This window comes from Aquarana catesbeiana, linkage group LG13 (assembly GCF_042186555.1).
Source record: "Aquarana catesbeiana isolate 2022-GZ linkage group LG13, ASM4218655v1, whole genome shotgun sequence".
NCBI classification, from domain to species: domain Eukaryota; kingdom Metazoa; phylum Chordata; class Amphibia; order Anura; family Ranidae; genus Aquarana; species Aquarana catesbeiana.
In genome coordinates, this window is record NC_133336.1 from 117,528,889 (window position 1) to 117,555,472 (window position 26,584).

The following is a 26,584-nucleotide window of genomic DNA, read 5'->3' on the forward strand; positions in this document are numbered from 1 at the left end:
CCCAACTCCAGGGAAAAAAAATCCCCTTTGCAGGCAAACCCCCCCCCCCAGTGCTGCAAGGGTTAATTTACACATTATGTCTAGGGGAGAGATGAAGAAGCTGTTTAATTTATCTGATTCCCCATTCCAGCCACCTCCAGCGCTATCCTCCTCCACCCAAATTGTAAAGGTGGATTTCTTTATTTTTATGGAGCTGGGCTTTAAGCATCACACACATGCTTGCACACACAAACTTCTAATATGGGGTCCAGTAAGAGCCCTGCAAGCCCTTCCACTTACGCTACATGCAACCCTGCAGTTTTTTTTGATTCTTTGAGCCATCAGGCTCATTCTTTTGCCGGCCAACTCTCTGCTGTCTGACCTCTTGACTGTACTCTTTTTTTTTTTTTTTTTTTTTTTTTCTCATACAGGATCTCTTAGTCCTTCTGCCTGCCTATGGTAGACTTCACCCACTGATTTCCCCTCAATCTTTCCCAGAGCATGATTTCATTTTTCACGAAGTAGAGTACTTTCTATTTTTTGACACTGCATGTTGTATTTTGTAGTTACGCACTTTACTCATCATATCACATGCAATCATTATATGCGATGAAACACTGATTTATCTTATTGTACAAATTATTGTGGAATGTAGTTGCTAATATATTGTCATTCACATGAAGAAGAATTGACAGAATCAGAGGGATTACCTAAGAATGGTGCAAGCTTTATGCCTGTGCCACTCTTCTAACTAACTAACGGAGCAGATCCTGAGCCTTCATAACAAAAAGGGCGAAAGCTTCTTTTTTTAATTAGGACTCATCAGCTCCTTTTTCTGTGCTTTGCCTGCAGCAGTCATGGCACAGACACTCAGTTGAAAGCTGGAGTGAGGAAGAGGTCTGTTAATTCTGCAAGCTCTGCTCATGTTGTGAAATTAGGAAAGGATTTCTGAATGCAGTGCTAGGGGCTCTTCTGTAAGACTTCATGTACACGGGACGTTTTTACAAGCTCTCCTGAACGATTTAACTTGACAGATAGTAACCCACGTTTAAAACGTCTGTTTTGCCACGTTTACATGCCGCATTTAGCGGCATTTTGCCGTGTTTGCTTTTAGAAGCGTTTCTAGAAAAAAAAAAATTATTTATTTTTTTTTAAATGACCAAAAACTAAAAACGCCTATAAACGAAACGCGGGTTGATGCGTTTGGCGTCTGCAGCTTCGGAAACTTTGGCGTCTGAACTCATTTTTTTGCCTTCAAAAAAAGGCCTATAAACGCAGCTGCCTAAAAATGACATTTAACGAACCTGTGTACATGTACACATAAGATAACATTGAATGAGTTCAGGGACAGCTGAAAAAAGTGTCCAACTGCCTCTGAACGTCCGTTTAGCAGCAGCAGTGTACATGGGGCCTTAGGGTCGGTTCACACTAGGACGACTTGTCAGGCGACCTAGCTGCCTGACAAGTATCGTCCAGTTCTGTACAATGGAACCGTTCTAATGCTTCGCTCCGACTTAGAAAAAGGTTCCTGTACTACTTTGGGGGTGACTTGAGGCGACTTGCATAGACTTCTATATAGAAGTCGTTTTGCAAGTCGCCGCCCCTGTCGTGTCCAGGTCGCCTGAGGCAGTCGCGCTGCAAGTCGCGCTGCCTCAGTGTGAACCGGGGCTTAGGGTTGGTTTTGTCACATTCTTTGAGTTCAGCTTTAGTTGACCTTGTAGCAGTTGATAATGTTGGATATCCTAGTGTTTATTTATTTCTAGGCACTAAACATTTTACTTCCAATACAAATGTTTTGGCTTAAGTCAGTTATAATGCTTCTTGCTTTTCAGGTCCTTATTTATGATCGTTTTGGCCAAGATATCATCTCTCCTCTGCTCTCTGTAAAGGAACTGAGAGATATGGGGGTCACTTTACACCTGTGAGTTTATTTTATTCATTTTTTTTGTGGCTAGATTTATTGAAACTAATACAGCGTTGAAATATCTTTAAGTAGTGTACAATGTGGTGGACACCAGCCTCACTTTGCAGTTGTATATCTTACTGTTGGAACAGTCATGAAGCATGAAGCCTTAGTAATGTATTGGCATTTAAGTTACCAATTTGACAACATTTTTTTCTATCAACCTTTTAGCCAAGGTTCACGCTAATGCGATGTGGGGTTTGCAAAACGCAGTATGATTGGCAGAATCAGAAGGTGTGAACACCCATGCAATCTGATTCCAGTGCGGCAAAAAACCTTTTCCATGCTGATGCAGTGCGATTTGAGCCATACAAAATGAATGAGCCCAAATCGCACTGCAAAGAATCGCATGTGATTTTAACAGAAATGCGGTGCGATTACTGTCCGAATCACATGCGGTTCCCTGCACTGCAACAGTGTTGAACCTAGGCTTAATGTTTTATTTGTATATGGCACAATTTTATATATTTTAGAAATCTGTTTTGGTAGTTATTTTGAAAATAGTAATTAAAATGTAATTAGATAGATAGATAGATAGATCTAAAATACATTTGAACAATACAAAAATCTGGTCTACTGTTATTCTACATTTGAAGCATACTAAGATGGAAAACCTGGAGGGGCTCCTTTTAGGGACCGTGTTTTCATTGTGCATTGAAGAAGCAAACATGCGTCTCAAGGAGTCGGCAAAGACCTGTGTGTGTGTGTGTGTGTATAAAATATATAATTTTTTTACACAGAGATATATATATATATAATATATATATATATATATATTTATAAAAGGACTTTCCTTTTTATAGTCAGTTGTTTTTGTATAATACAGTGGCTCCTAAACCTAGCAGTAGGTGTATGCTGTTAAGCAAATTTTTACTCCTCTAAAGCCTGGTGCACACTAGAGTTTTTTTTTTTTTTTTTTTGTGCAACCTTACGGGGTTGCACAAAAAACACTTTTCGGTCTAAGACACTACACTGTAACCATATGAGGTTAGTCCAGCGATCCCCCCCCCCCCCCCCCTCTCCCCCTGAGCTGTTGTGTTCTGACAGGGGGACGGCCCCCCGCCAGAACACTGCGATCAGTGCTCTCTGACATTGGCTGAGAGCGCTGATCGGGAGTCTTTTTTGGAGTATTTTTTGTACCAGGAAATGTCTCCTGATTTTCTGCCCGTGTGTACAGGACTTAAGGTTTTTTTTTTTTTTTTACACACTACAGTCTGATTGTTCAATTTTCTTTAGATCTACCAAAAAGTATGCAGTTCAAGGGCTTGCTTGATTAGAAAAAATTGATTGGATGCTCGTATTACAAAGTTATGGTAAAGCTAAATTTCATTGTACAGAGATTATATGGTCAGATTGTAAAGGAATATGGTGAGCCAAAAAGTATGAATTACACACCAGGGATCAATTAGCTATTGACATCTGCAGCCTAGAAATAATCCACTTAGCACAAGTTGTTCTAAAACTTCCCTTAGCACAAGTTGTTCTAAAACTTTATGCTTTGGTTAGGAGCAGAGCACTACAGAACAGGTTTGGTTTGATGTAAATACGTAATTGTTTTATGATGCTTGTATTCACTTTATTTCTCTGTTTTCTAACTGCAATACAAAATGTACCTATTGTTCTTATAACTATGTGAGAAGTTAGTCTTACTGCCATAGATTGAGAATCCTAGTGATAGAAGGACTGGAATACTTCTCTTTACTGGAAATAGTTCTAGTCAAGGCACCTTCAATTGTTGATCTTATGGTCCCTGTTAAAGGAGAGGATCAGCCAAACTGATTCTCTCCCTCGGCAAAGATCCAAATGCTTTGGAGTTGTATTTCTTTCAGGAAAGATCAAAAGTATATTTGCCATTTCTTTATTAATATGCTGCTGAAAATGACAGCTCAGTATGTCTGTATTTATATACAGTCTATTCATCACAGCACTATATATTCTTTTCTTCAGACTTCTGCACTCAGACCGTGATGCAATTCCAGATGTTCCAGCTGTGTATTTTGTGATGCCTACAGAGGAGAATGTGGATAGAATCTGTCAGGTATGGCTTTGTTCTTATTTTACTTGTTTTCAGCAGTTTTCCTTACCCATTACATCCCATAAAATTACATTCAGCAAAAAATGGGTCTGCAGTGCTCTTCAGCACAATAGTGCTCCCATATAAAGTGTATATACTTCAGTCTCTTCTCCTTTGGCAGCTTCTGAATCAATTTACTACATGACCACCACAGTCCTAGGTTTTAAAGGAAAGTCATCATGCTGGGAATATGGAGCTGCTGTACTTTATCCCACTCTTAAAATGCTATCCCCTATTTTTTTTTAGAAGGTGCTCAGCCAGAAAGAGTATCTTTCATATTTACCCTATTGCAGGATTCATTTAAGAGGAGTTCTGTTTGGAATTCTGCTTACTTACAGCAGATAAGGCTGAACAATCCCTATGCTAGTTGTGTCTTGGAGATAATAACCCACACAGTGATTTCTATCTGTTGTATTGCTGGCACACTGCAGGAAAACTCTTACAATCTCCTGCCCAATACATTCATGGATAGGTTCTTTCAGAGTGTTAGTAGTATTCTGCTCTACTGCATGCTGATGTGGGGGAGGAAGGTAGTTTTGCATATGCTGGTACTGATAAATGCAATAATCTTGCTGCATGTTGGTGGTGAAGAGTATCCCGTATTTATATTGTAACACCACAAACAGGCCCAATGTTTGGCTTCTTTGAATTGTTTTTTTCTTAATTGCAGGATCTGAGGACCCAGTTGTATGAGTCCTATTACTTGAACTTCATCTCTGCAATCTCCCGCAGTAAACTGGAAGATATAGCAAGTGCAGCACTTACGGCTAACACAGTGGCTCAAGTATCAAAGGTGAAATTGCTTATTAGCATTATCTGTTAGAGTGTGTCATTTGAGCAGCAATTTGCACATTAAAATCTAGTGGACAAATACAGTACACACATCCTTAGGATCCTCTTGCAGACTTGCTTTGCATTATCAATCATCCAAGCAAACAGTTTAAAGAAATATGCTTATTTTTATTTAATGAAGGAAATAGGGATATGGTGACTTGTAGGTTAAACCAAATGAACATATCTAATCATTTATACAAACTCACCTTTTGGAGCACCAACCAAAAGTAGTGATTCAGTTTGAGAGACAGATCTACTGCAAGATTGCAATTTGCTTGTACATTTAATATTCTACTATACTATGCACATTTTAGGCCTGAAGCATAGGTAAAAACCCCAAACATTATATATGCTGCGCTATCCAAATATAATCAAGTGATTATCTTACTTAATGCTAATAATACTAACTACTGTTTAATAGTGATGGTGAGTTATTACATTCTTATGTAATTTAATCAAACAAACATAACAATGCAATCTGATGAGATTAAAATTTGTAATCATAAACGACTAGAAATTGCAGTCTTGTGCGATATTCCCAATGACAACCTGTGTACCATACACCCCTCTATATACACATGTTGCATTCATATACAATAGACAACTTGCAATCCAATACGATCATTGCGATAAATGCGATAATTGCATTGACAACTTGTAATTTTCATAAATCTATATAAAAGTGCATCAGTAATCAATAATTTATATAGATTTATGAAAATTACAAGTTGTCACTGCAATTATTGTATAGGATTGCAAGTTGTCTATTGTATATGAATGCAACATTTGTTTATAAAGGGGTGTATGGTACACAGATTGTCATTGGGAATATCGCACAAGACTGCAATTTCTAGTCGTTTATGATTGAAAATTTTAATCGCATCAGATTGCATTGTTATGTTTGTTTGATTAAATTACATAAGAATGTAATACCTCACCATCACTATTAAACAGTAGTTAGTATTATTAGGATTAAGTAAGATAATCACTTGATTATATTTGGATAGCGCAGCATTATATTGGTTTAAATTTTTGTTTGGCACGAGCATATGGGACATAGTCAATGCTAGCAGCTGTCCTTTAATTACGTTTAATTATCATCTGGATCTCTACATGGTAGCTCACAAGACATTGTTTGCTTTTTAGATTATATATTCTAAAATTGGAGATCCTTGAGAATAAAATGGTGGAAGTTGCAATTTCAACCTGAAAGCTGACAGTCAGCTTGTAAAGTTTACCCAGACTCCTGGCTGCTGTAGAAATTGTTAAGGGAATATGCTTGCTGAAAATCTCCTGCATCTGCTTCTGGGAGTCTGGTATTCCTTGTCCCCCTCTTTATGGTGTGGTTCCTTTCCCTGACCCTTACGTCACCACAGGACATGTAGAGACCATCAGATGGAACCGCAGAGTTTGTGTGGGCGAGAACAAGGCATTTGACACTCCCAGAAGTGAGTGCAGAAAATTAAGAAAAAAAGGAAATTAAAAATAACAAACATTTTTACTTACTTAAATTATTACCTTGTCCCCTGCCAGGTCTACACTGAGAACTTAGCGATCAAGGACCGCTGATCGTTAAGTTCGGATTTTCTCTGAGCACAGTTATATCTCTCCAGTGCTCACTGGAGCGCCAGAATGTGAAAGGGGCAGGAATGGCTGACTCAGGTTCTCAGCGGCGCGCATTATTGGCAGGATCCCTGCAGAGCCTGGACTGGCTCTGTGACGACAGCAGACGATGATTTAGCCTACTGTAGGATAAATCTGGGTCAAAGGAGTGCAGAACTAAGTGCACTCCTGTGACCTACAGGTGAAGTATTGCCAAACTCTTTTTAATCCCTTATAGTAGAACATTTACCATAACAATTTGAAAACAATTAATGTTCTTTAACAAAAGAACATACATTTCACATTAAAGGATAATTTCACCTTTTGAAGCAGGTAACATGTTACACCCATATTTAGAGTGTAACGTCTAACATGCTTCAGCACATGTCCTCCTCATCCCCCTTGATCTCCCCCTATTACAGTGGGCAGGGGATCCTCTCACCACAACAGTTTTCACATTTTAAAAAAACCTCCACGCCGCACAGCCGCTTCATTCATTCACAGGAATCTTTGAATGAGAGTCTGCCACCATGGCAGATGGCTTGTAGTTCTCAGTGAACTGCGAGGGTACTGATGAGCACCCTTGTAGTGTGTTCACAAGCTCTTCAGCTTTCAACCTGCTGCTTCAGCTGTAGGGCTTGTCTGCAGGAGCCTGACATTGCAGCTGTGATCCACTGGTCCACTGCAGTGCTTTGCAGGCTCCTGTTGAAAAATATTAAATTCACATTTTTTTGTGCAAAAATATTTGCATTTTATTATTTTTTGTCAAAAGGTGAACTTGGCCATCAATAATTATGTTACCGGAATTAGTGTGTGCTGTCAGTTGCCTCCGGCATTGCTCCTGTTTCTTCTTGCCCGAGGCCCCATTGTGCTGAACTCCATACAAAGAAATTGAGGCTGCCACTTCAGCCTCTAGTAGATCCTTATATGCTGGCAACCGCTGGGAGTACAGGCAGAGAACGAGCTTGTCTCCGTAGAAGTCAATTAAAATGGAAAAGCAGTCCCAATAGCCACACATCACACGAAACCATCATGTAAAGAGTGGAAGCAACCTCAGCCTAAACTCTGTCCATGCCACTCCCCGTCATTTTTTACCCTGCCAATGGGGCTTATGTCTAAGCCCCGTGGGTGGGGCGAAACATTACAGGGGCGTGGCCTGGACAGAGTGTAGGCTGAGGCTGCTTCCACTCTGCATTAAGGTTTTGTGTGATGCGTGGCTCTTGGGACCTCTTTTCCTTCTTCATTGCCATTGTGCTGAAGCTCAGGGCAGTCACTTCCCTTTTAAAAACTCTCCTTAGTGGCAAAAACTATATGTCACGGTTCCAGCCCTGACTGTATGTCTTGGCTCAGCTAGAGGGGAAAGCTGGCTATAGCTGCACAGTGCTCAGATTCAGATTTGTAAGGCAAAAATTGAATGGTGGGGGGGAAGAGGAGGGACAGGGAGATCCATGGGGTCCAGTCAAGCGCATTGTTGCCTTTTGTTTTGTGGCTGTTGTCATGGGTACCAAACCTTGAGGAATTTTACAGTAGTTTTCACTAAGTGGGTTTTTCGTGTACCATAGTGCCCATCACTCTCTGTTTCATCATCGCAAAATTGAGTGTTGGTTTCTTCAAGCTTTAGCCAATGTTTCCTGGCAGCAAAAAGTAATCCAAAAGAAATCCACTAATTTTTTCCCGCATCTGGGAAGGTCATGCCTGTGTAGCAACGCTTTCCAGGTATCCTGAATTAAGTTGTGATTCAGAACTGATTCAATCCTATTGAAAACATGGATTCAGAATGGAAGAGTTTTCTTTCACTAAATGAGCAACTGAAAATTTGCTTCTGTCAGTTACAGGAAGTCTCTCTCCCACTTTTCAATATATAGGAGATTTGAGGAGATCATAGAGTCGCTAAGGGTAGTGTATTAAGTGAAAACGAGGCCTGTAGAGTGGGGGCTTTTCAGGCAGTGATTTTTAAACGGAGTCAATCGTATTGACCAATCTGTGCAAATGTAATCTCTAATTTGCATGTTATCAGAATGTTCCCTCATGGGACAATTTCTAGTGTTCTCTGAGGTGTTGCAGATATTTTACGCCATTTTATAAGCAGTCATAGACCTATTTAACAACACCATTGAAAGGCTTGTGGGTTCTCAAGTGCAGAGAGGAATGATGGATTTGCAGGATCACTGGAAGTGGGAGGTGAGGTGAAAATATGAAAAGAAAAATGCTGGAAAAATTCACAAGGTCTTTAGGAATGCTACATAGTAGGATCTGTTTTCGGGATCTTTGGTGGGGGTGGCCAGATTAAGTTAAAGATAGGAAATAGAGTGCATTATGAATGGTAACAAGGCTCCAGAGGGGCAGTTTGCAAGAAGCATGTAGTGATCCTAAGGGTGCAATTTGGGCTGCAGTATAGTATTTCTTTTACTTTTTTTCGGAGATATAGTAAGGTGACCACTACTCCTGGACTGCCATGGTGCCAGATGAATTTTAAAAGTTTCCTTTCTTTAATGCACATTATTTGACTGGGGATTGGGATCAAAAGGACCCTAAAATAATATAGAAGTTTGGGTAAGTAAGTCATTTTTAGTGCATGGATACTGTCAAACCAAGATGGAGTGTGCGCCAAGAGGGGAGAAGGTTAGAAAGTTCTTTAAGGTAAGGAGGATAATTGGCCTTGTATTGAAAGTTGAAAGAAGGGTTGAGGTTGATACATAAGTAAGGCAATGAGGTGAACCAGGTAAAGTTTTAGTTCTCTAAATCTGGTGGTGAAGATAGGGGCTCAAATTAAATTTTAAGGCTTTGGATTTGGCTTCATTGACCTGAAGATTTTAAATAGTTGCAAAGGGTGTTGAATAAATTGGGCAGGATACTGTGGGGGGGAGAGAGACATGCAAAAGGATGTAGTCTGCGAACATCATTTGTTTATTGAGCTTACCTGCAAGTTCTAGGCACTGAATGTCAGGATTTGCTCTAATGGCAACTGTGAGGGCCTCTAGGGTCAAAATAAAAAGAATCAGGGATAAAGGGCAGCCCTGTCTGGTGCACAGCTTACTGGGAAGGAGTCAGAGGTGAATTCATCATATTTTATTGTGGCCATCAGCTGGGCATATAGAACCTTGACCCAGAATATAAAGTATTAGTAATGTACTCCATTTGCGGAGAGTAATAGTCATAAATTGCCAGGAAAGGGTGTCAAAGGCCTTGTGCATGTTGAGGGAGAACAACATAGATTCCACCAACCAGGTTCAGGTGAGATAAGAAGTTTGTATTGCAGACATTATCACTTGCTCCTCTCAAGTTGAAAAAGCTCTTTGTGGATAAGACCCAAGAAAAAGTTTATACTAGTGACTAGACGTCGACTGATATATCGGCCGATATTTGGCGTTTTTTATTTAATCGGCATCAGCCGATTGTGCTCATAAAAAAGGCCGATTATAACTTCAGTGCGACTTACAAATGACTTCTGTAATAGAAGTCAATGCAAGTTGCCTGAAGTCTTCTGTGAAGGGACTTCTCTCCTCTCTGGGCAGCCTGCCAAGTCTGATAAAAGAAGCTGAAAAGATACAATATTTACACTTCTCAATGAGCTGAACTCTGTGTGTAGAAGCTCTCAGTTTAACCATTTAAAGACTAAATCTTTTCTGACACTTGTTGCTTACAAGTAAAAATCCTGTATTTTCTGCTAGAAAATCACTTAGAACCCCCAAACATTATATATATAAAGCAGAGGACAATCAGTGCAAACTAAACGTAATAATGAATGCAAGCTGGACACTAAAGGATTCACCAACCTCAATAGCAAATAACTAAACAAATGAAAGTGCAGCACAAACTGTTAAAAGCATTAAATAAAAGCATTAAATAATAATAAAAAAGTCCATCTAGTAAGACATATATTAAATTCTTCTTGGCACAAACAGACTGGTCCCCTTTTCCTGCGTCTCAGATGTCGTATATAAAATTGTATGGGTACGCTTACCGGAAAGGATGGACCCCTTAATTACAGGGGGTCAGACACGCCTGGATGAATATCTGATGGGCAGCTGCCTTAGATCTCGTCTGCGGTGGTCGGTCAAACAGTATATCTGAAGTGAAGCCGTAACCTGGGAACTCATCACATGTATCTTCACTGTGCAAATCCTGCATCCTCTGGTGTCAGATCTGACCGTCAGTCAGTGATGGGAATGGTCAGATCTGACACCAGAGGATGCAGGATTTGCACAGTGAAGATACATGTGATCCAGGCGTGTCTGACCCCCTGTAATTAAGGGGTCCATCCTTTCCGGTAAGCATACCCATACGAAATTGTATATGACATCTGAGACGCAGGAAAAGGGGACCAGTCTGTTTGTGCCAAGAAGAATTTAATATATGTCTTACTACATGGACTTTTTATTTAATGCTTTTAACAGTTTGCGCTGCACTTTCATTTGTTTAGTTATTATATATATATATATTAGCAGAGACCCTACGGAATAAAATAGCGGTGGTTGCAATATTTTATGTCACAAGGTATTTGCGCAGCGGTCTTTCAAACGCAATTTTTTTCGAAAAAATACACTAATGAATTAAAAAAAAAAAAAACTAAGCAGTAAAGTTAGCCCATTTTTTTTTCGTCCAAAAGTTTTGATTCTTGTTTTTGTGTATTTAATATTTAAGATATAGTTTTTTTTTTTTTTTTTTTTTTTTTATCTAAATTATACATACAAGTGAACTGATTGGAGGTTTGATTTGTTTAATAAATGTTTAAATGTAAAAAAAATTCTGTATCACTTATTACTTAACCACTTAAGGACCGCCTAACGCCGATTTACGTCGGCAAAGCGGCACGGGCAGGCAAAATCACGTACATGTACGTGATTTGCCTTCCGCGGGTGGGGGGTCCGATCGGACCCCCCCCCGCCGCCCGAGGCGGTCCCGTTCTGTTCCCCGGCGATCCGAGATGAGGGGGAGGCCATCCGTTCGTGGCCCCCCCCTCGCGATCGCCGCCGGCCAATGGGAACATTCCTTTGCTGCTGTATGCTAAACAGCAGCAAAGGAAATGATGTCATCTCCCCTCAGCTCGGTATTCCGTTCCAGCGCCGAGGGGAGAAGACATCAATGTAAGTGCACAACACACTACACACACAGTAGAACATGCCAGGCATACAAAACACCCCGATCCCCCCCCCCGATCGCCCCCCGATCCCCCCCCAATCACCCCCCCCCCCCCCCTGTCACAAACTGACACCAGCAGGTTTTTTTTTTTTTTTTTTTTTTTTCTGATTACTGCATGGTGTCAGTTTGTGACAGTTACAGTGTTGGGACAGTGAATATTACCCCCCTTTAGGTCTAGGATACCCCCCTAACCCCCCCCTAATAAAGTTTTAACCCCTTGATCACCCCCTGTCACCAGTGTTGCTAAGCGATCATTTTTCTGATCGCTGTATTAGTGTCACTGGTGACGCTAGTTAGGGACGTAAATATTTAGGTTCGCCGTCAGCGTTTTATAGCGTCAGGGACCCCCATATACTATCTAATAAATGTTTTAACCCCTTGATTGCCCCCTAGTTAACCCTTTCACCACTGATCACCGTATAACTGTTACGGGTGACGCTGGTTAGTTCGTTTATTTTTTATAGTGTCAGGGCACCCGCCGTTTATTACCGAATAAAGGTTTAGCCCCCTGATCGCCCGGCGGTGATATGCGTCGCCCCAGGCAGCGTCAGATTAGCGCCAGTACCGCTAACACCCACTCACGCAGCATACGCCTCCCTTAGTGGTATAGTATCTGTACGGATCAATATCTGATCCGATCAGATCTATACTAGCGTCCCCAGCAGTTTAGGGTTCCCAAAAACGCAGTGTTAGCGGGATCAGCCCAGATACCCGCTAGCACCTGCGTTTTGCCCCTCTGCCCGGCCCACCCAAGTGCAGTATCGATCGATCGCTGTCACTTACAAAACACTAAACGCATAACTGCAGCGTTCGCAGAGTCAGGCCTGATCCCTGCGATCGCTAACAGTTTTTTTGGTAGCATTTTGGTGAACTGGCAAGCAAGCCCCAGGCAGCGTCAGGTTAGCGCCAGTAGCGCTAACGCCCACGCACGCACCGTACACCTCCCTTAGTGGTATAGTATCTGATCGGATCAATATCTGATCCGATCAGATCTATACTAGCGTCCCCAGCAGTTTAGGGTTCCCAAAAACGCAGTGTTAGCGGGATCAGCCCAGATACCTGCTAGCACCTGCGTTTTGCCCCTCCGCCCGGCCCGGCCCACCCAAGTGCAGTATCGATCGATCACTGTCCCTTACAAAACACTAAACGCATAACTGCAGCGTTCGCAGAGTCAGGCCTGATCCCTGCGATCGCTAACAGTTTTTTTGGTAGCGTTTTGGTGAACTGGCAAGCACCAGCGCCCTAGTACACCCCGGTCGTAGTCAAACCAGCACTGCAGTAACACTTGGTGACGTGGCCAGTCCCATAAGTGCAGTTCAAGCTGGTGAGGTGGCAAGCACAAGTAGTGTCCCGCTGCCACCAAGAAGACAAACACAGGCCCGTCGTGCCCATAGTGCCCTTCCTGCTGCATTCGCCAATCCTAATTGGGAACCCACCGCTTCTGCAGTGCCCGTACTTCCCCCATTCACATCCCCAATCAAATGCAGTCGGCTGCATGAGAGGCATTTTCTTTATGTCCTCCCGAGTACCCCTACCCAACGAACCCCCCCAAAAAAGATGTCGTGTCTGCAGGAAGCGCGGATATAGGCGTGACACCCGCTATTATTGTCCCTCCTGTCCTGACAATCCTGGTCTTTGCATTGGTGAATGTTTTGAACGCTACCATTCACTAGTTGAGTATTAGCGTAGGGTACAGCATTGCACAGACTAGGCACACTTTCACAGGGTCTCCCAAGATGCCATCGCATTTTGAGAGACCCGAACCTGGAACCGGTTACAGTTACAAAAGTTAGTTACAAAAAAAGTGTCAAAAAAAAAATATATATATAAAATAAAAAAAAATAGTTGTCGTTTTATTGATCTCTCTCTCTCTATTCTCTCTCTATTGTTCTGCTCTTTTTTACTGTATTCTATTCTGCAATGTTTTATTGTTGTTATGTTTTATCATGTTTGCTTTTCAGGTATGCAATTTTTTATACTTTACCGTTTACTGTGCTTTATTGTTAACCATTTTTTTGTCTTCAGGTACGCCATTCACGACTTTGAGTGGTTATACCAGAATGATGCCTGCAGGTTTAGGTATCATCTTGGTATCATTCTTTTCAGCCAGCGGTCGGCTTTCATGTAAAAGCAATCCTAGCGGCTAATTAGCCTCTAGACTGCTTTTACAAGCCGTGGGAGGGAATGCCCCCCCCCCCCCCCCCACCGTCTTCCGTGTATTTCTCTGGCTCTCCTGTCTCAACAGGGAACCTGAGAATGCAGCCGGTGATTCAGCCAGCTGACCATAGAGCTGATCAGAGACCAGAGTGGCTCCAAACATCTCTATGGCCTAAGAAACCGGAAGCTACGAGCATTTTATGACTTAGATTTCGCCGGATGTAAATAGCGCCATTGGGAAATTGGGGAAGCATTTTATCACACCGATCTTGGTGTGGTCAGATGCTTTGAGGGCAGAGGAGAGATCTAGGGTCTAATAGACCCCAATTTTTTCAAAAAAGAGTACCTGTCACTACCTATTGCTATCATAGGGGATATTTACATTCCCCGAGATAACAATAAAAATGATTAAAAAAAAAAAATATGAAAGGAACAGTTTAAAAATAAGATAAAAAAAGCAGAAAAATAATAAAGAAAAAAAAAAAAAAAAAAGCACCCCTGTCGCCCCCTGCTCTCGCGCTAAGGCGAACGCAATCGGCGGTCTGTCGTCAAACGTAAACAGCAATTGCACCATGCATGTGAGGTATCACCGCGAAGGTCAGATCGAGGGCAGTAATTTTTACAGTAGACCTCCTCTGTAGATCTAAAGTGGTAACCTGTAAAGGCTTTTAAAGGCTTTTAAAAATGTATTTATTTTGTTGCCACTGCACGTTTGTGCGCAATTTTAAAGCATGTCATGTTTGGTATCCATGTACTCGGCCTAAGATCATCTTTTTTATTTCATCAAACATTTGGGCAATATAGTGTGTTTTAGTGCATTAAAATTTAAAAAAGTGTGTTTTTTCCCCAAAAAAATGCGTTTGAAAAATCGCTGCGCAAATACTGTGTGAAAAAAAAAAATGAAACACCCACCATTTTAATCTGTAGGGCATTTGCTTTAAAAAAATATATAATGTTTGGGGGTTCAAAGTAATTTTTTTGCAAAAAAAAAATAACTTTTTCATGTAAACAATGAGTGTCAGAAAGGGCTTTGTCTTCAAGTGGTTAGAAGAGTGGGTGATGTGTGACATAAGCTTCTAAATGTTGTGCATAAAATGCCAGGACAGTTCAAAACCCCCCCAAATGACCCCATTTTGGAAAGTAGACACCCCAAGCTATTTGCTGAGAGGCATGTCGAGTCCATGGAATATTTTATATTGCGACACAAGTTGCGGGAAAGAGACACATTTTTTTTTTTTTTTTTTGCACAAAGTTGTCACTAAATGTTATATTGCTCAAACATGCCATGGGAATATGTGAAATTACACCCCAAAATACATTCTGCTGCTTCTCCTGAGTACGGGGATACCACATGTGTGAGACTTTTTGGGAGCCTAGCCACGTACGGGACCCCGAAAACCAAGCACCGCCTTCAGGCTTTCTAAGGGCGTGAATTTTTGATTTCACTCTTCACTGCCTATCACAGTTTCGGAGGCCATGGAAAGCCCAGGTGGCACAAACCCCCCCCAAATGACCCCATTTTGGAAAGTAGACACCCCAAGCTATTTGCTGAGAGGTATAGTGAGTATTTTGCAGACCTCACTTTTTGTCACAAAGTTTTGAAAATTGAAAAAAGAAAAAAAAAAATGTTTTTTCTTGTCTTTCTTCATTTTCAAAAACAAATGAGAGCTGCAAAATACTCACCATGCCTCTCAGCAAATAGCTTGGGGTGTCTACTTTCCAAAATGGGGTCATTTGGGGGGGTTTTGTGCCACCTGGGCATTCCATGGCCTCCAAAACTGTGATAGGCAGTGAAGAGTGAAATCAAAAATTTTCACCCTTAGAAATCCTGAAGGCGGTGATTGGTTTTCGGGGCCCCGTACGCGGCTAGGCTCCCAAAAAGTCCCACACATGTGGTATCCCCATACTCAGGAGAAGCAGCTAAATGTATTTTGGGGTGCAATTCCACATATGCCCATGGCCTGTGTGAGCAATATATCATTTAGTGACAACTTTATGCAAAAAAAAAAAAAAAAAAAAAGTGTCACTTTCCCACAACTTGTGTCAAAATATAAAATATTCCATGGACTCAATATGCCTCTCAGCAAATAGCTTGGGGTGTCTACTTTCCAAAATGGGGTCATTTTGGGGGGTTTTGTGCCACCTGGGCATTCCATGGCCTCCGAAACTGTGATAGGTAGTGAGGAGTAAAATCAAAAATTTACACCCTTAGAAATCCTGAAGGTGGTGATTGGTTTTCGGGGCCCCGTACGCGGCTAGGCTCCCAAAAAGTCCCACACATGTGGTATCCCCATACTCAGGAGAAGCAGCTGAATGTATTTTGGGGTGCAATTCCACATAGGCCCATGGCCTGTGTGAGCAATATATCATTTAGTGACAACTTTTTGTAAATATTTTTTTTTTTTTTTTTTTTGTCATTATTCAATCACTTGGGACAAAAAAAATAAATATTCAATGGGTTCAACATGCCTCTCAGCAATTTCCTTGGGGTGTCTACTTTCCAAAATGGGGTCACTTGGGGGGGTTTTGTACTGCCCTGCCATTTTAGCACCTCAAGAAATGACATAGGCAGTCATAAACTAAAAGCTGTGTAAATTACAGAAAATGTACCCTAGTTTGTAGACGCTATAACTTTTGCGTAAACCAATAAATATACGCTTATTGACATTTTTTTTACCAAAGACATGTGGCCGAATACATTTTGGCCTAAATGTATGACTAAAATTTAGTTTATTGGATTTTTTTTATAACAAAAAGTAGAAAATATCATTTTTTTTCAAAATTTTCGGTCTTTTTCCGTTTATAGCGCAAAAAATAAAAACCGCAGAGGTGATCAAATACCATCAAAAGAAAGCTCTATTTGTGGGAAGAAAAGGACGCAAATTTCGTTTGGGTACAGCATTGCATGACCGCGCAATTAGCAGTTAAAGCGACGCAGTGCCAAATTGGAAAAAGACCTCTGGTCCTTAGGCAGCATAATGGTCCGGGGCTCAAGTGGTTAAGGTTGCTGTCACACTGGAGCGGGCATGTGTTGACGGTAAAACACTGCTAGTTTTAGCGGCGCTTTATCGTCATTTTCGGCTGCTAGCGGGGCGCTTATAACCCAGCTAGCGGCTGAGGAAGGGGTTAAATGCGCCTCTGGCGAAACGCTTTGCATGCAGTTCGGCAGCGGTGCGCATTCATCTCAATGGGCAGGAGTGGTGGAGCAGTGGTATGCACCGCTCCAAAGATGCTGCTTGCAGGACTTTTTTTTACATCCTGCCAGCGCATTGCCTCAGTGTGAAAGCACTCGGGCTTTCACACTGAGACTGCAGAGGAACCGTTTTGCAGGCACTTTACAGGTGCTATTTTTAGCCCAAAAGCGCCTGAAAAACGCCCCAGTGTGAAAGGGGTCTAACTGTTAGATTTTATGAGATGAAGGGAAAAAAAAATTCGGCCTAACATATTGGCCCAAAAAAAATCAGCATCATATATCGGCCATCGGCCACCGTGATTTCTAAATATCGGCATCGGCCAGAGAAAAACCCATATCGGTCGACCTCTACTAGTGACTAGGATTTTCGCCAGTATCTTTCATCTGTGTTCAAAAATGATATTGGCCTATGGTTAGACCAAGACTGGGGATTGGCGGTTGGTTTAGGAATCATGACTATGGGGTCAATTTACTAAAACCGGAGAGGGCAAAATCTGGTGCAGCTGTGCCTTGTAGCCAATCAGTTTCTAACTTCAGCTTGTTCAAATAAGCTTTGACAAAAAAGAAACTGGACGCTGATTGGGTTCTATGCAGAGCTGCACCAGATTTTGCACACTCCAGTTTTAATAAATCAACCCCTATATTGGCCTATGCTGATTCTGGGATGAAGGAGATGCCTTTTTTTAAGGCAACTAAAGGTGGTTATTAAGTGTGGGATCAGGAGATCAGAGAATTTTTGCATAGAATAAGGCAGTGTAGTTATTTGGCCAGGTTTGTGATTTTTAATTGCCAAGCGGAGTTCCTCTGCCATAAAGTCAGCATTTAGAGAGGAAGAGTTCTGTTCAGAGGTTATGAGGCGTGAGATATCGTGGAAAAATTATTGTACTTGCATTCTTGCAGGAAAGGGACCTGAAGTAGGAGTAAAGTTTGGAGAGGTGGTGTTTGAATTCTACCAGGACCTTGATTGGGTTAGCAATAAGTACATGGTGTCTAGTTCTAAGATCTACAGGCTTTGGTTGTGGTGCTATATCATGCAGTTGTTTATCTAGCATAGTGACCGGTTTATTGCTATACATGTCAAATTTTAGTTTCGTCCAGCTCAACTGCCTTCCTGCTATGATTGAGAGACATATGTTTTAATTCATTTTAAGTTAGGAGTGGAGTTGGCCTTGAGGGGCTTGCTCCACTTCTGACTCCAGTTTTTTCCTGCTTTGGTCCCTCTGGCATCATTGATGCAAAACAATTTGTGTCAAGTGGCCTCTCACAACTGTCTGCTATGCTTCCCATTTTATTAAGTTGAAAACTTTCTGTGACCTCCTGTGACCCGTTTTCAGCAGAGAGCGGATTGAAGTCCACTCTCTGCTGACATCACATATATCAGTCCAGGCATTGCATCATCCTTACTATGGGAGTCTGGATCCACTAGGTACCTGGACCGACACCCGTCTCAGCCTCTCAGAAAGTTGCTCCGCCCCCTCCACAGCTCCGTTCTCCAATGAGCGTGGAGGGAGATGAGCAGAGAGCTGTAACTGACAGTCTGCAGCTCTCTGCTCACGGAACTGTGAAATCCGAGCGATCAGCGATGTTCGATTGCTCGGTTTTCAGGGCATAGGTGCCGGGGGACAGATGCACCATCGAACCGATGCTGCATCCACTTTGGTAAGTATAAATCAAAAAAAAAAAGAAACCCTTCCTTCTCTTTCAAGCTTATCTAAAATTTCAGTGTGGCATAGTAAGAAGTCTTGCAGCATCCAAAAGGATGGCTTGGGCTTTTGTAGGAGGGAATGATAGCAAAGATCAGCAGGAAGACAGGTGAGTATTTATTGTTGTCTTTGCAGGAAGTGCTTCTTTTTAGTTTTTATAATAGTGACAGAGTTACTTTGAATATAAACTGACCTGTTGCAGATGTTTGTATCATATTCTTTTGGCAAGGATTACAGGAGTCTCAAAGCTACACAAATCTTGGAAACTAGATTTGTATTAGGTTTCTGATAATGTGGGTGTTGTATTGTATTATATTATATAATTCTTATATATACTATAGGTATATTAAAATATTATAGATGGGAGATGACTATTATATTATATACAGTATCTTGTAGGTATTGTATTATAGGTACAGTGCCTTGGAAAAGTGTTCATACCCCTTGACATTTTTTTTTCATTTTGTTATGTTACAGCCAAAAATATAAATGTATTTTATTGGGATTTTATGTGATAGACCAACACAAAGTGTCACTGTAACGAAACGTCCCACACGCCACTTGAGTGCTTCCGCCAGTACACTGCTTCCTCCAGTCTGGTCCCTCAGATATCAGATATTGTAAGAACCAGGCGAGACTAGTTTAGTTACACAGCTTGAACATGGAACTGTTTATTTAAACAAACTCACCCAAATATACACACCAGGAGGACTTCTCTCTAGCAATACAAACTGTAACCAGAAACCTAATTAACCTAGTTAATTAACTAGTCCCTTAAAGCAGCCAAGGTGACTCCATGCCCACCTGGCCATTGTTGTGATTAATCAGGATTTCACTACAGGTCAGACTTGTTGTCACCGAGCTTCACACACTGGATTATACATTATCATAACTATAAACACAGGATACCTTCTCACAATTGGAGGAGCTTCCAGTAGCTGTTGAACTGTCTCTTACATTGTACAGAGACCAATGTGATCAGCTCTTTTAATTAACATGTCGTGTTCAGAATAAAATAAACCAAGAATAGTCTTTATAAATATATATACAATTATGTGCCACTTTGTGTTGGTCTATCACATAAAATCCCAATAAAATACATTTACGTTTTTTGGTTGTAACATGACAAAATGTGGAACATTTCAAGGGGTGTGAATACTTTTTCAAGGCACTGTATTGTAGGTATTGCTTGATTAATCTATGTTGGCCAGGTTGAATTTTTCCCAGCCAATTGCTAGGTTATTTGAAGTATATATGTTTTTTATCCTGTATGATGTTACTTGGATGTAACGCTGCAGTACTTTTTTTTTTCTAGGTCTTTGATCAGTACCTGAACTTTATTACTTTGGAGGATGACATGTTTGTGCTTTGCAACCAAAATAAAGAGCTTGTTTCATATAGAGGTAAATTCATTAAGACTTTTTGCTATCTTATTTTGTTCATTTTCTTCCAAGCCACTGTTCACACCTGTGCGCCAGGAGAACATGCATCAAATCACACACGTTCCTGAAGCGCATGTAAAGGTGTATCTTTATTGCAGATGTGCTGTGGTTCAATTCCTTCTCAATGGCACCGCAAAAACACCTGCCAGTGTATGTGTGGTAAACCGAAGCAGAGCTCATGGTTCTTTATTACCATGTGTTTTGGTGTGATGCATTTAAAAAAAGGGTCCTGGACTTCTTCATGCAATGATGAATAGGCTGCCTTCAATGCATGTTGACCTGTGTAAAAGCTTGCACTGACTAGTGTTGCTGCACTTAGATGTAAACTGGGGCTAATGGTTGTGTATTTTAAGTTAAAGCGGTGTTCCAGACCAAATTATACTTTTTAAATAAAAATACCCCTATATTACACAAGCTTAATGTATTCTATTAAAGTTGAAGCCAGACTGTATCTCCTCCTATCTCTTCCTGTATTCAAGTGCATTCTGGTTACCCAGCGTGCACCTGCAGATCTCGCACATGCTCAGTGCAGCACAAGCAGTGTAAAAGATTGCAGGTCGGGTTGTCTATTGCCTCCTGGGATTGATGACACACATCTCCCAGGAGGCACTGCAAACAGGAAATGATGCGTGGGGCCGCGGCCGAGAAGGAGGAAGTGAAAAATGAATACAGGAATTGTACCGTAAGGCCACTTTCACACTGAGGCGCTTTACAGGTGCTATAGCGCTAGAAATAGCTCCTGTAAACCACCTCTCCTGTCACTCCAGTGTGAAAGTGCCTCTCCTGTCACTCCATTCCTCCATCCACTGATCTGTGTACTAGAAACGAATTGGCATTTTTTTTTTTCCACATCACTTAGGGCACTTTCACACTGGGGCGTCAGCGGTAAAGTGCCGCTATTTTTAGGAGTAGAAAATGTGGATGGAACTCCGCTTTTAGAGGAACTGCAGTCTGCTCACATAATTTGTAATAAAACATCTTTGCCATTCTGAAGCTTCCCTCCAACCACTTTGCATATTATTTTATATATACTGTGATTCTGTACTTGCCAAATATACTGCAGAAATCTCCCTCCACTGAGTCTGGCTGCAACCATTTTAACTGTGGGCAGCTGAAGCTTCTGCCTGTTCACTTCCTGGATTTACACAGACACACACAGGCACACCTCCAGCTCTTAAAAAACAAATCCGTGACAAACACAAAGCAACTCTTCTATGAGAACAAATCGGTGATGAAGGTATTAATCTTTATTTGAGACTATCCAAAAATAGAAATTACTAAATATTAATACATATCACAATACAACTCTATTCCCAGTACACATTAAAAAGACCTAAAGTCTAGAGAAGGTATAGGTGGCCACCATTTTCTAGATATACCTCATACAACTCTCATTCTCACATACACATACACCAATAGATATCGATCGATCATAAGATCTGTTTAATTTGTGGGTATCTTGTAGATAATATAAAGTGCAGGTGTAGTGCCGGTCTCTGTACGTTGGTCCCTTCGCTACCTGACATGACGTGCAGCTCGCTGTACCGGTCCAGCTCATGGTAAAGTCAGATTTACTTTTCATATATCGCTTAGATGTTACGCTCCACCTGCTGCGTTATTCCATTATCGGTTTATTCCGAATAGACTATGCTTACATCGTTAAATTGAAGCTGCAATTGTCACAAGCTAGTTTTACAGATACTATGTGGAACTGCCTCACTACACCTGCACTTTATATTATCTACAAAATTGTTACATCTGTGGCTAAACTACTTGTGATCGTGTGTGTCTATCATTACAAGACTATGCCAGTCATCTCTATTAACAAAATTCCCCTGATCACCTGATGTTTATACCCACAAATTAAATAGATCTTATGATCGATCGATATCTACTGGTGTATGTGTATGTGAGAATGAGAGTTGTATGAGGTATATCTAGAAAATGGTGGCCACCTATACCTTCTCTAGACTTTAGGTCTTTTTAATGTGTACTGAGAATAGGGTTGTATTGTGATATTTATTAATATTTAGTCATTTCTATTTTTGGATAGTCTCAAATAAAGATTAATACCTTCATCACCGATTTGTTCTCATAGAAGAGTTGCTTTGTGTTTGTCACGGATTTGTTTTTTTAAGATTTATCCAAAACTCAGAGGACAACTAAAATCCTGGTATCTCTGATCTTTATTCACCATCCGAGATACCGGATTTAGACGGTGTGACCGTTAATAATCCCTATTAAAGGTTTAGGCCAAGGTATGGCTATTATGTTCCTTAGAGGGATTATCGGATGGGTATATAGGAGAAGTTGAGAATCCCTTTTTGCTTTTTCTCTTTTTTTGATTACACCTCCAGCTCTGCAGCTCCCATTGGCCCTCTAATGACTCACCCCCCCTCCCCCCTCCTGGCAAACTCTCACAAGAGTGAGAGCGAAAGCTCTGCATGATGTCATAATCCTAGGCTTCTTACCAGACAAGAAACAGGAAGTGGGCTGTATAAGGGATTTACTTGCAGAAGAAAAAATGTTTTACTATCCAAAGTTAAAACAACAAGGGTAGAAGATTTAATAGATGGAAGGTTGAGAAAATGACTGAAGTTCCACTCTAAGTGAGTTAAGGCTATCTATACCTATTCGACCTATTCTTAAATGTGTATCCTCCACCTCCTCCTACCTATCCTGCATAGCCTGTATAAAAAAAGATCTGCATACCTTATTAATTCAGTGTGGTCACATGATCCAACAGCTCACGCTTCACTGTGTCAGAAAGGGGCTGTTTCAGGGGAGAAGGCAGAGCACTGACATTGAAAGGACCATGGAAACCAGCGAGTGACGTCATGAGAATGAGAAATTCTAAGTAGTTGTCGAGAGCTCCCTAATATAAGGGAGTCAGAATAGGTACAAGGAGGGAGGAGGGAACATTTATACAATTGTTGTAGTTAGCCTTACCACTTTAATGCTGGAATCTGAAAAACTGTGGTTAAAAGTCATCTTTATTTGCAATCCACACATCATGATATTTTATATAATATGTGCTTTGATCTTGTTTTAGCAAAAGTGTTTAGTTTCCTTACTTTCTGTTTCGTAATTCTTTCCCCAGCACTGAATAGACCTGACATCACTGACACAGAGATGGAAACCATAATGGATACCATTGTTGACAGCCTCTTCTGCTTCTTTGTCACATTAGGTAAGTCTTCAAGAACAATATATACTTTCTGCTATATTTTTTTATCTGTACTCTGGAATAATTATACAGTTCTAACTATAATTTTTATATTAATTTTATAGTTTTATCAATTTTACTTATTATTTTGCAGCTTTCATATATCTGTCTGCACCCTGCTCATCATACAGGGAATCAGCATCATCACACTGCTGGTTTCCTATCCAGTCAGCTGGCAAACGGCATCTAAAGCTGTAAAACTCAAAATAGGATTGTTGTTTTTGATGCATTTTGGCAGTGGTGTCTGAATTAAACTAGCTGAGTTGCAAAGCCCTTGGCAGATGTATCACATGTATATATTTCAACTGTATTTAGATGTGTGTGGTGTTTTACTGTAATGTGAAATATTGCGTATTTAAATTCAGGAACATTATGCTTTTATTCTCTCAGAAATAAGGAGCCACGTGACATTTTAGGTGCTTGTAATGGACTAAAACAATGCCATGTGCAAATACCAATTTTTAATCATATTAATTGAATGTCCATGTCATAAACGGCCATGAACAGAAATGATGCTTCCAACACAGGTTCTGTGCAGAGTGGGAAAATTACAGTCATTTGTTTAAAAGTGTAGGCAATGTCTCTACTTCAGCTATAGAATGATGATTGGAATATCCAGAAATAAAACTGAAGGATAACTGTAGTTTCGGAGAATGTAACCCTTTGGCCTTCCCCCCCTGTGAGCTAAAGAAGCCCTATGCAACCAGATGTATCCTTATCTGAATTGGACAGCTGTGCTCCATATTGATTTTAAGATCCCACAGCCAAAATCTTTCTTCTGGCTACACCTGCAAAGTCAATACCCATACACTTCTATGGAGCTGTTTCCTGAATGTCGCCTGTATTTAGAGCCCTTGCACACTGGGGCGGTTTGCAGGCGCTATTGCGCTAATAATAGCGCCTGCAAACCGACCTGAAAGTGCTGCTGCTTGTATTCCAGTGTGAAAGCCCCGAGGGCTTTCACACTGGAGCGGTGCGCTGGCAGGACGGTAAAAAAAGTCCTGCCAGCAGTATCTTCGGAGCGGTGAAGGAGCGGAGTGTATACCGCTCCTTTACCGCTCCTGCCCATTGAAATCAATGGGACGGCGCGGCTATACCGCCGGCAAAGTGCCTCTGCAGAGGCGCTTTGCGGTGGTATTTAACCCTTTCTCGGCCGCTAGCGGGGGGTAAAACCGCCCCGCTAGCGACCGAATACCGAAGGTAAAACGCCGCTAATAATAGCGGCGTTTTACCGCCGACGCCGCCCCCGCCCCAGTGGGCAAGGGCTCTTAAAGTCTGGGCGCAGCCAGGGGTAAAAAGACTTTGACTAAAAGATCTAAAAATCACTGCAAGCTGCAGCCTACTGGTCATTTAAGTTGCTTCTGCTGTTTAGTAGCGGAGTTCCCTTAGTAAAGTTATCCTTTTTAGGGAACTGTGAGGTAAAACCTGAAGAATTACCAAAAAAATGCCTCTATCTTTAACAGAAAAGCATCATATGAATTTTATTTTAATGTTATACATTTCCAAAATGTTGTTTGTGGCTGTTAACAGAGCTGATTTTACTTTGTTATTCTCACATCTAGGTGCGGTGCCCATTATAAGATGTGCAAGAGGCAATGCTGCAGAGATGGTGGCAGTGGTGAGAATGTTTGCATTATTCAAGTTATTTTTATTTAGCTATAGATGCTCTTAGTCTATTTGTAGACAGAAAATTACTTTATGGGGAAATATGATTTGAGACCATTCATCTGGAAGAGTTGTTGCCAGAAAGATCAGTCTAAAGCAATGTTTCTCAACTCCAGTCCTCAAGGCACCCCAACAGGTCATGTTTTCTGGCTTTTCATTATTTTCCACAGGTAATTTGATCAGTTTCACTGCCTTTAGTAATTACCACAGCCATTTCATCTGAGGGAAATCCTGAAAACAGGACCTGTTGGGGCGCCTTGAGGACTGGAGTTGAGAAACGCTGGTCTATAGAGATGGAAATTCCATTTGTTCCTTAGAATTTTTCTTAGAACTCTCATATCAATTTGAGGTCAGACAAGGTGTCCCACACTTACTATCCCTGCAGCCATCTGACAGAGTAGTTAGGGAAATAGCTGCATTGATAGCCTGCCCTTATCTTTAGCTCCAAGCATTTGCCCCAAGCAAGCGAAATGTAGAGGGACAGGAGGCTGACATGCCATCCCTTTTGCATTCCCCTTGCTGTTGCAAGTGCTTAGAGCTGGAGAAGAGCACAGCTATAAATGTACTTTGGACTCTGGACAACAGAACACAGAAGAAAAAAATGAAGTTAGAGTTGTTCTTTAAGATTGTGAAACAATTGTGCATACATATGTACCTTCCCTATACTAGCAGTGTGACCATTCCAGAATAGGAAATATTGGTTATATAACAAGCAATAACAAAGAAGTGTCTGCCGAAAAAAAAATAATGTGAATAGAATGACAGTAGGCAATATGTGCAAGAGAGGAGGGCAGGAGGTATGACAGGAAGATATGTAAAGGAGTGGTATGCGGAGAGTATGACAGGGGGAGATATGTGCAGCAGAGGAGTGTGAAGGGTATGATGGTAGAAATATGTAAAAGAGAGAAGTGCAAAGGGTATGTCTGTGGTCTGTATGTGCAGGAGAAGAGTTTGGAGGTTATGATGGTGGAAATGTGTGAAGGGTAGCACTGTGGTCTGTATGTACAGAAAAGCTCCATATTGTGCTGTAGCTCAGTAAACCTGTCAGATATAAATGAAAGCGCTAATTCCAGGGCTTAACTCACAGAGTGCCTGCGCTTTTTACAGTTGTTAAGTTGCTGAATTCCTGAAATTCAGCTTCAAAACACGTACAGTAGGTACCAGAAGATGGGTACTTTGTGCTGAAGCGTTAACATACATGCTTGAGGACTGAGCTTTGAGGAGACAAAGCACATGGGCTGGAGATAGGACACTTAGGGGTTAACACCCCTTAACTGAGAATTGGACACTAAGAAGTTAATGCATATATGCTGAGGACAGGATACTGAGGGCTTATAGAGGCTGTAAAGCTTAAAATGTTTTTATCTAAGATAACAAACATGTTATACTTACTCTGTGCAGTAGTATTGCGTAGAGCAGCCCCTTATCTCCACTTCTGGGGTCCCCTGCCGGTGCTCTTGGCTCCTCTTCTTCCCTGTGCACCACTATAGGAAGCTGCTTCCTGTGGGGGCGCAAGTACAGGTGCGTTTCTGAGCTGGGCTGTGTGCATCCATAGACAAGCTCTGCTCACAGGATTTGTTTGACAGCAGCAGGAGCCAATGGCT

At 41.3% G+C, this 26,584-nt stretch overlaps 1 protein-coding gene across 1 annotated transcript in view; it reads left to right on the forward strand.

Moving 5' to 3' along the window:
* SCFD1 (sec1 family domain containing 1) overlaps positions 1–26,584 on the forward strand; it is a 275,000-nt gene that overhangs the window by 27,576 nt on the left and 220,840 nt on the right. Inside the window, exons 3-8 of the mRNA XM_073609415.1 lie at positions 1,812–1,900; positions 3,890–3,980; positions 4,687–4,809; positions 19,963–20,050; positions 23,190–23,279; positions 24,878–24,933. Of these exons, the coding sequence (XP_073465516.1) occupies positions 1,812–1,900; positions 3,890–3,980; positions 4,687–4,809; positions 19,963–20,050; positions 23,190–23,279; positions 24,878–24,933 (537 nt within the window). The remainder of the gene's footprint in view (positions 1–1,811; positions 1,901–3,889; positions 3,981–4,686; positions 4,810–19,962; positions 20,051–23,189; positions 23,280–24,877; positions 24,934–26,584) is intronic.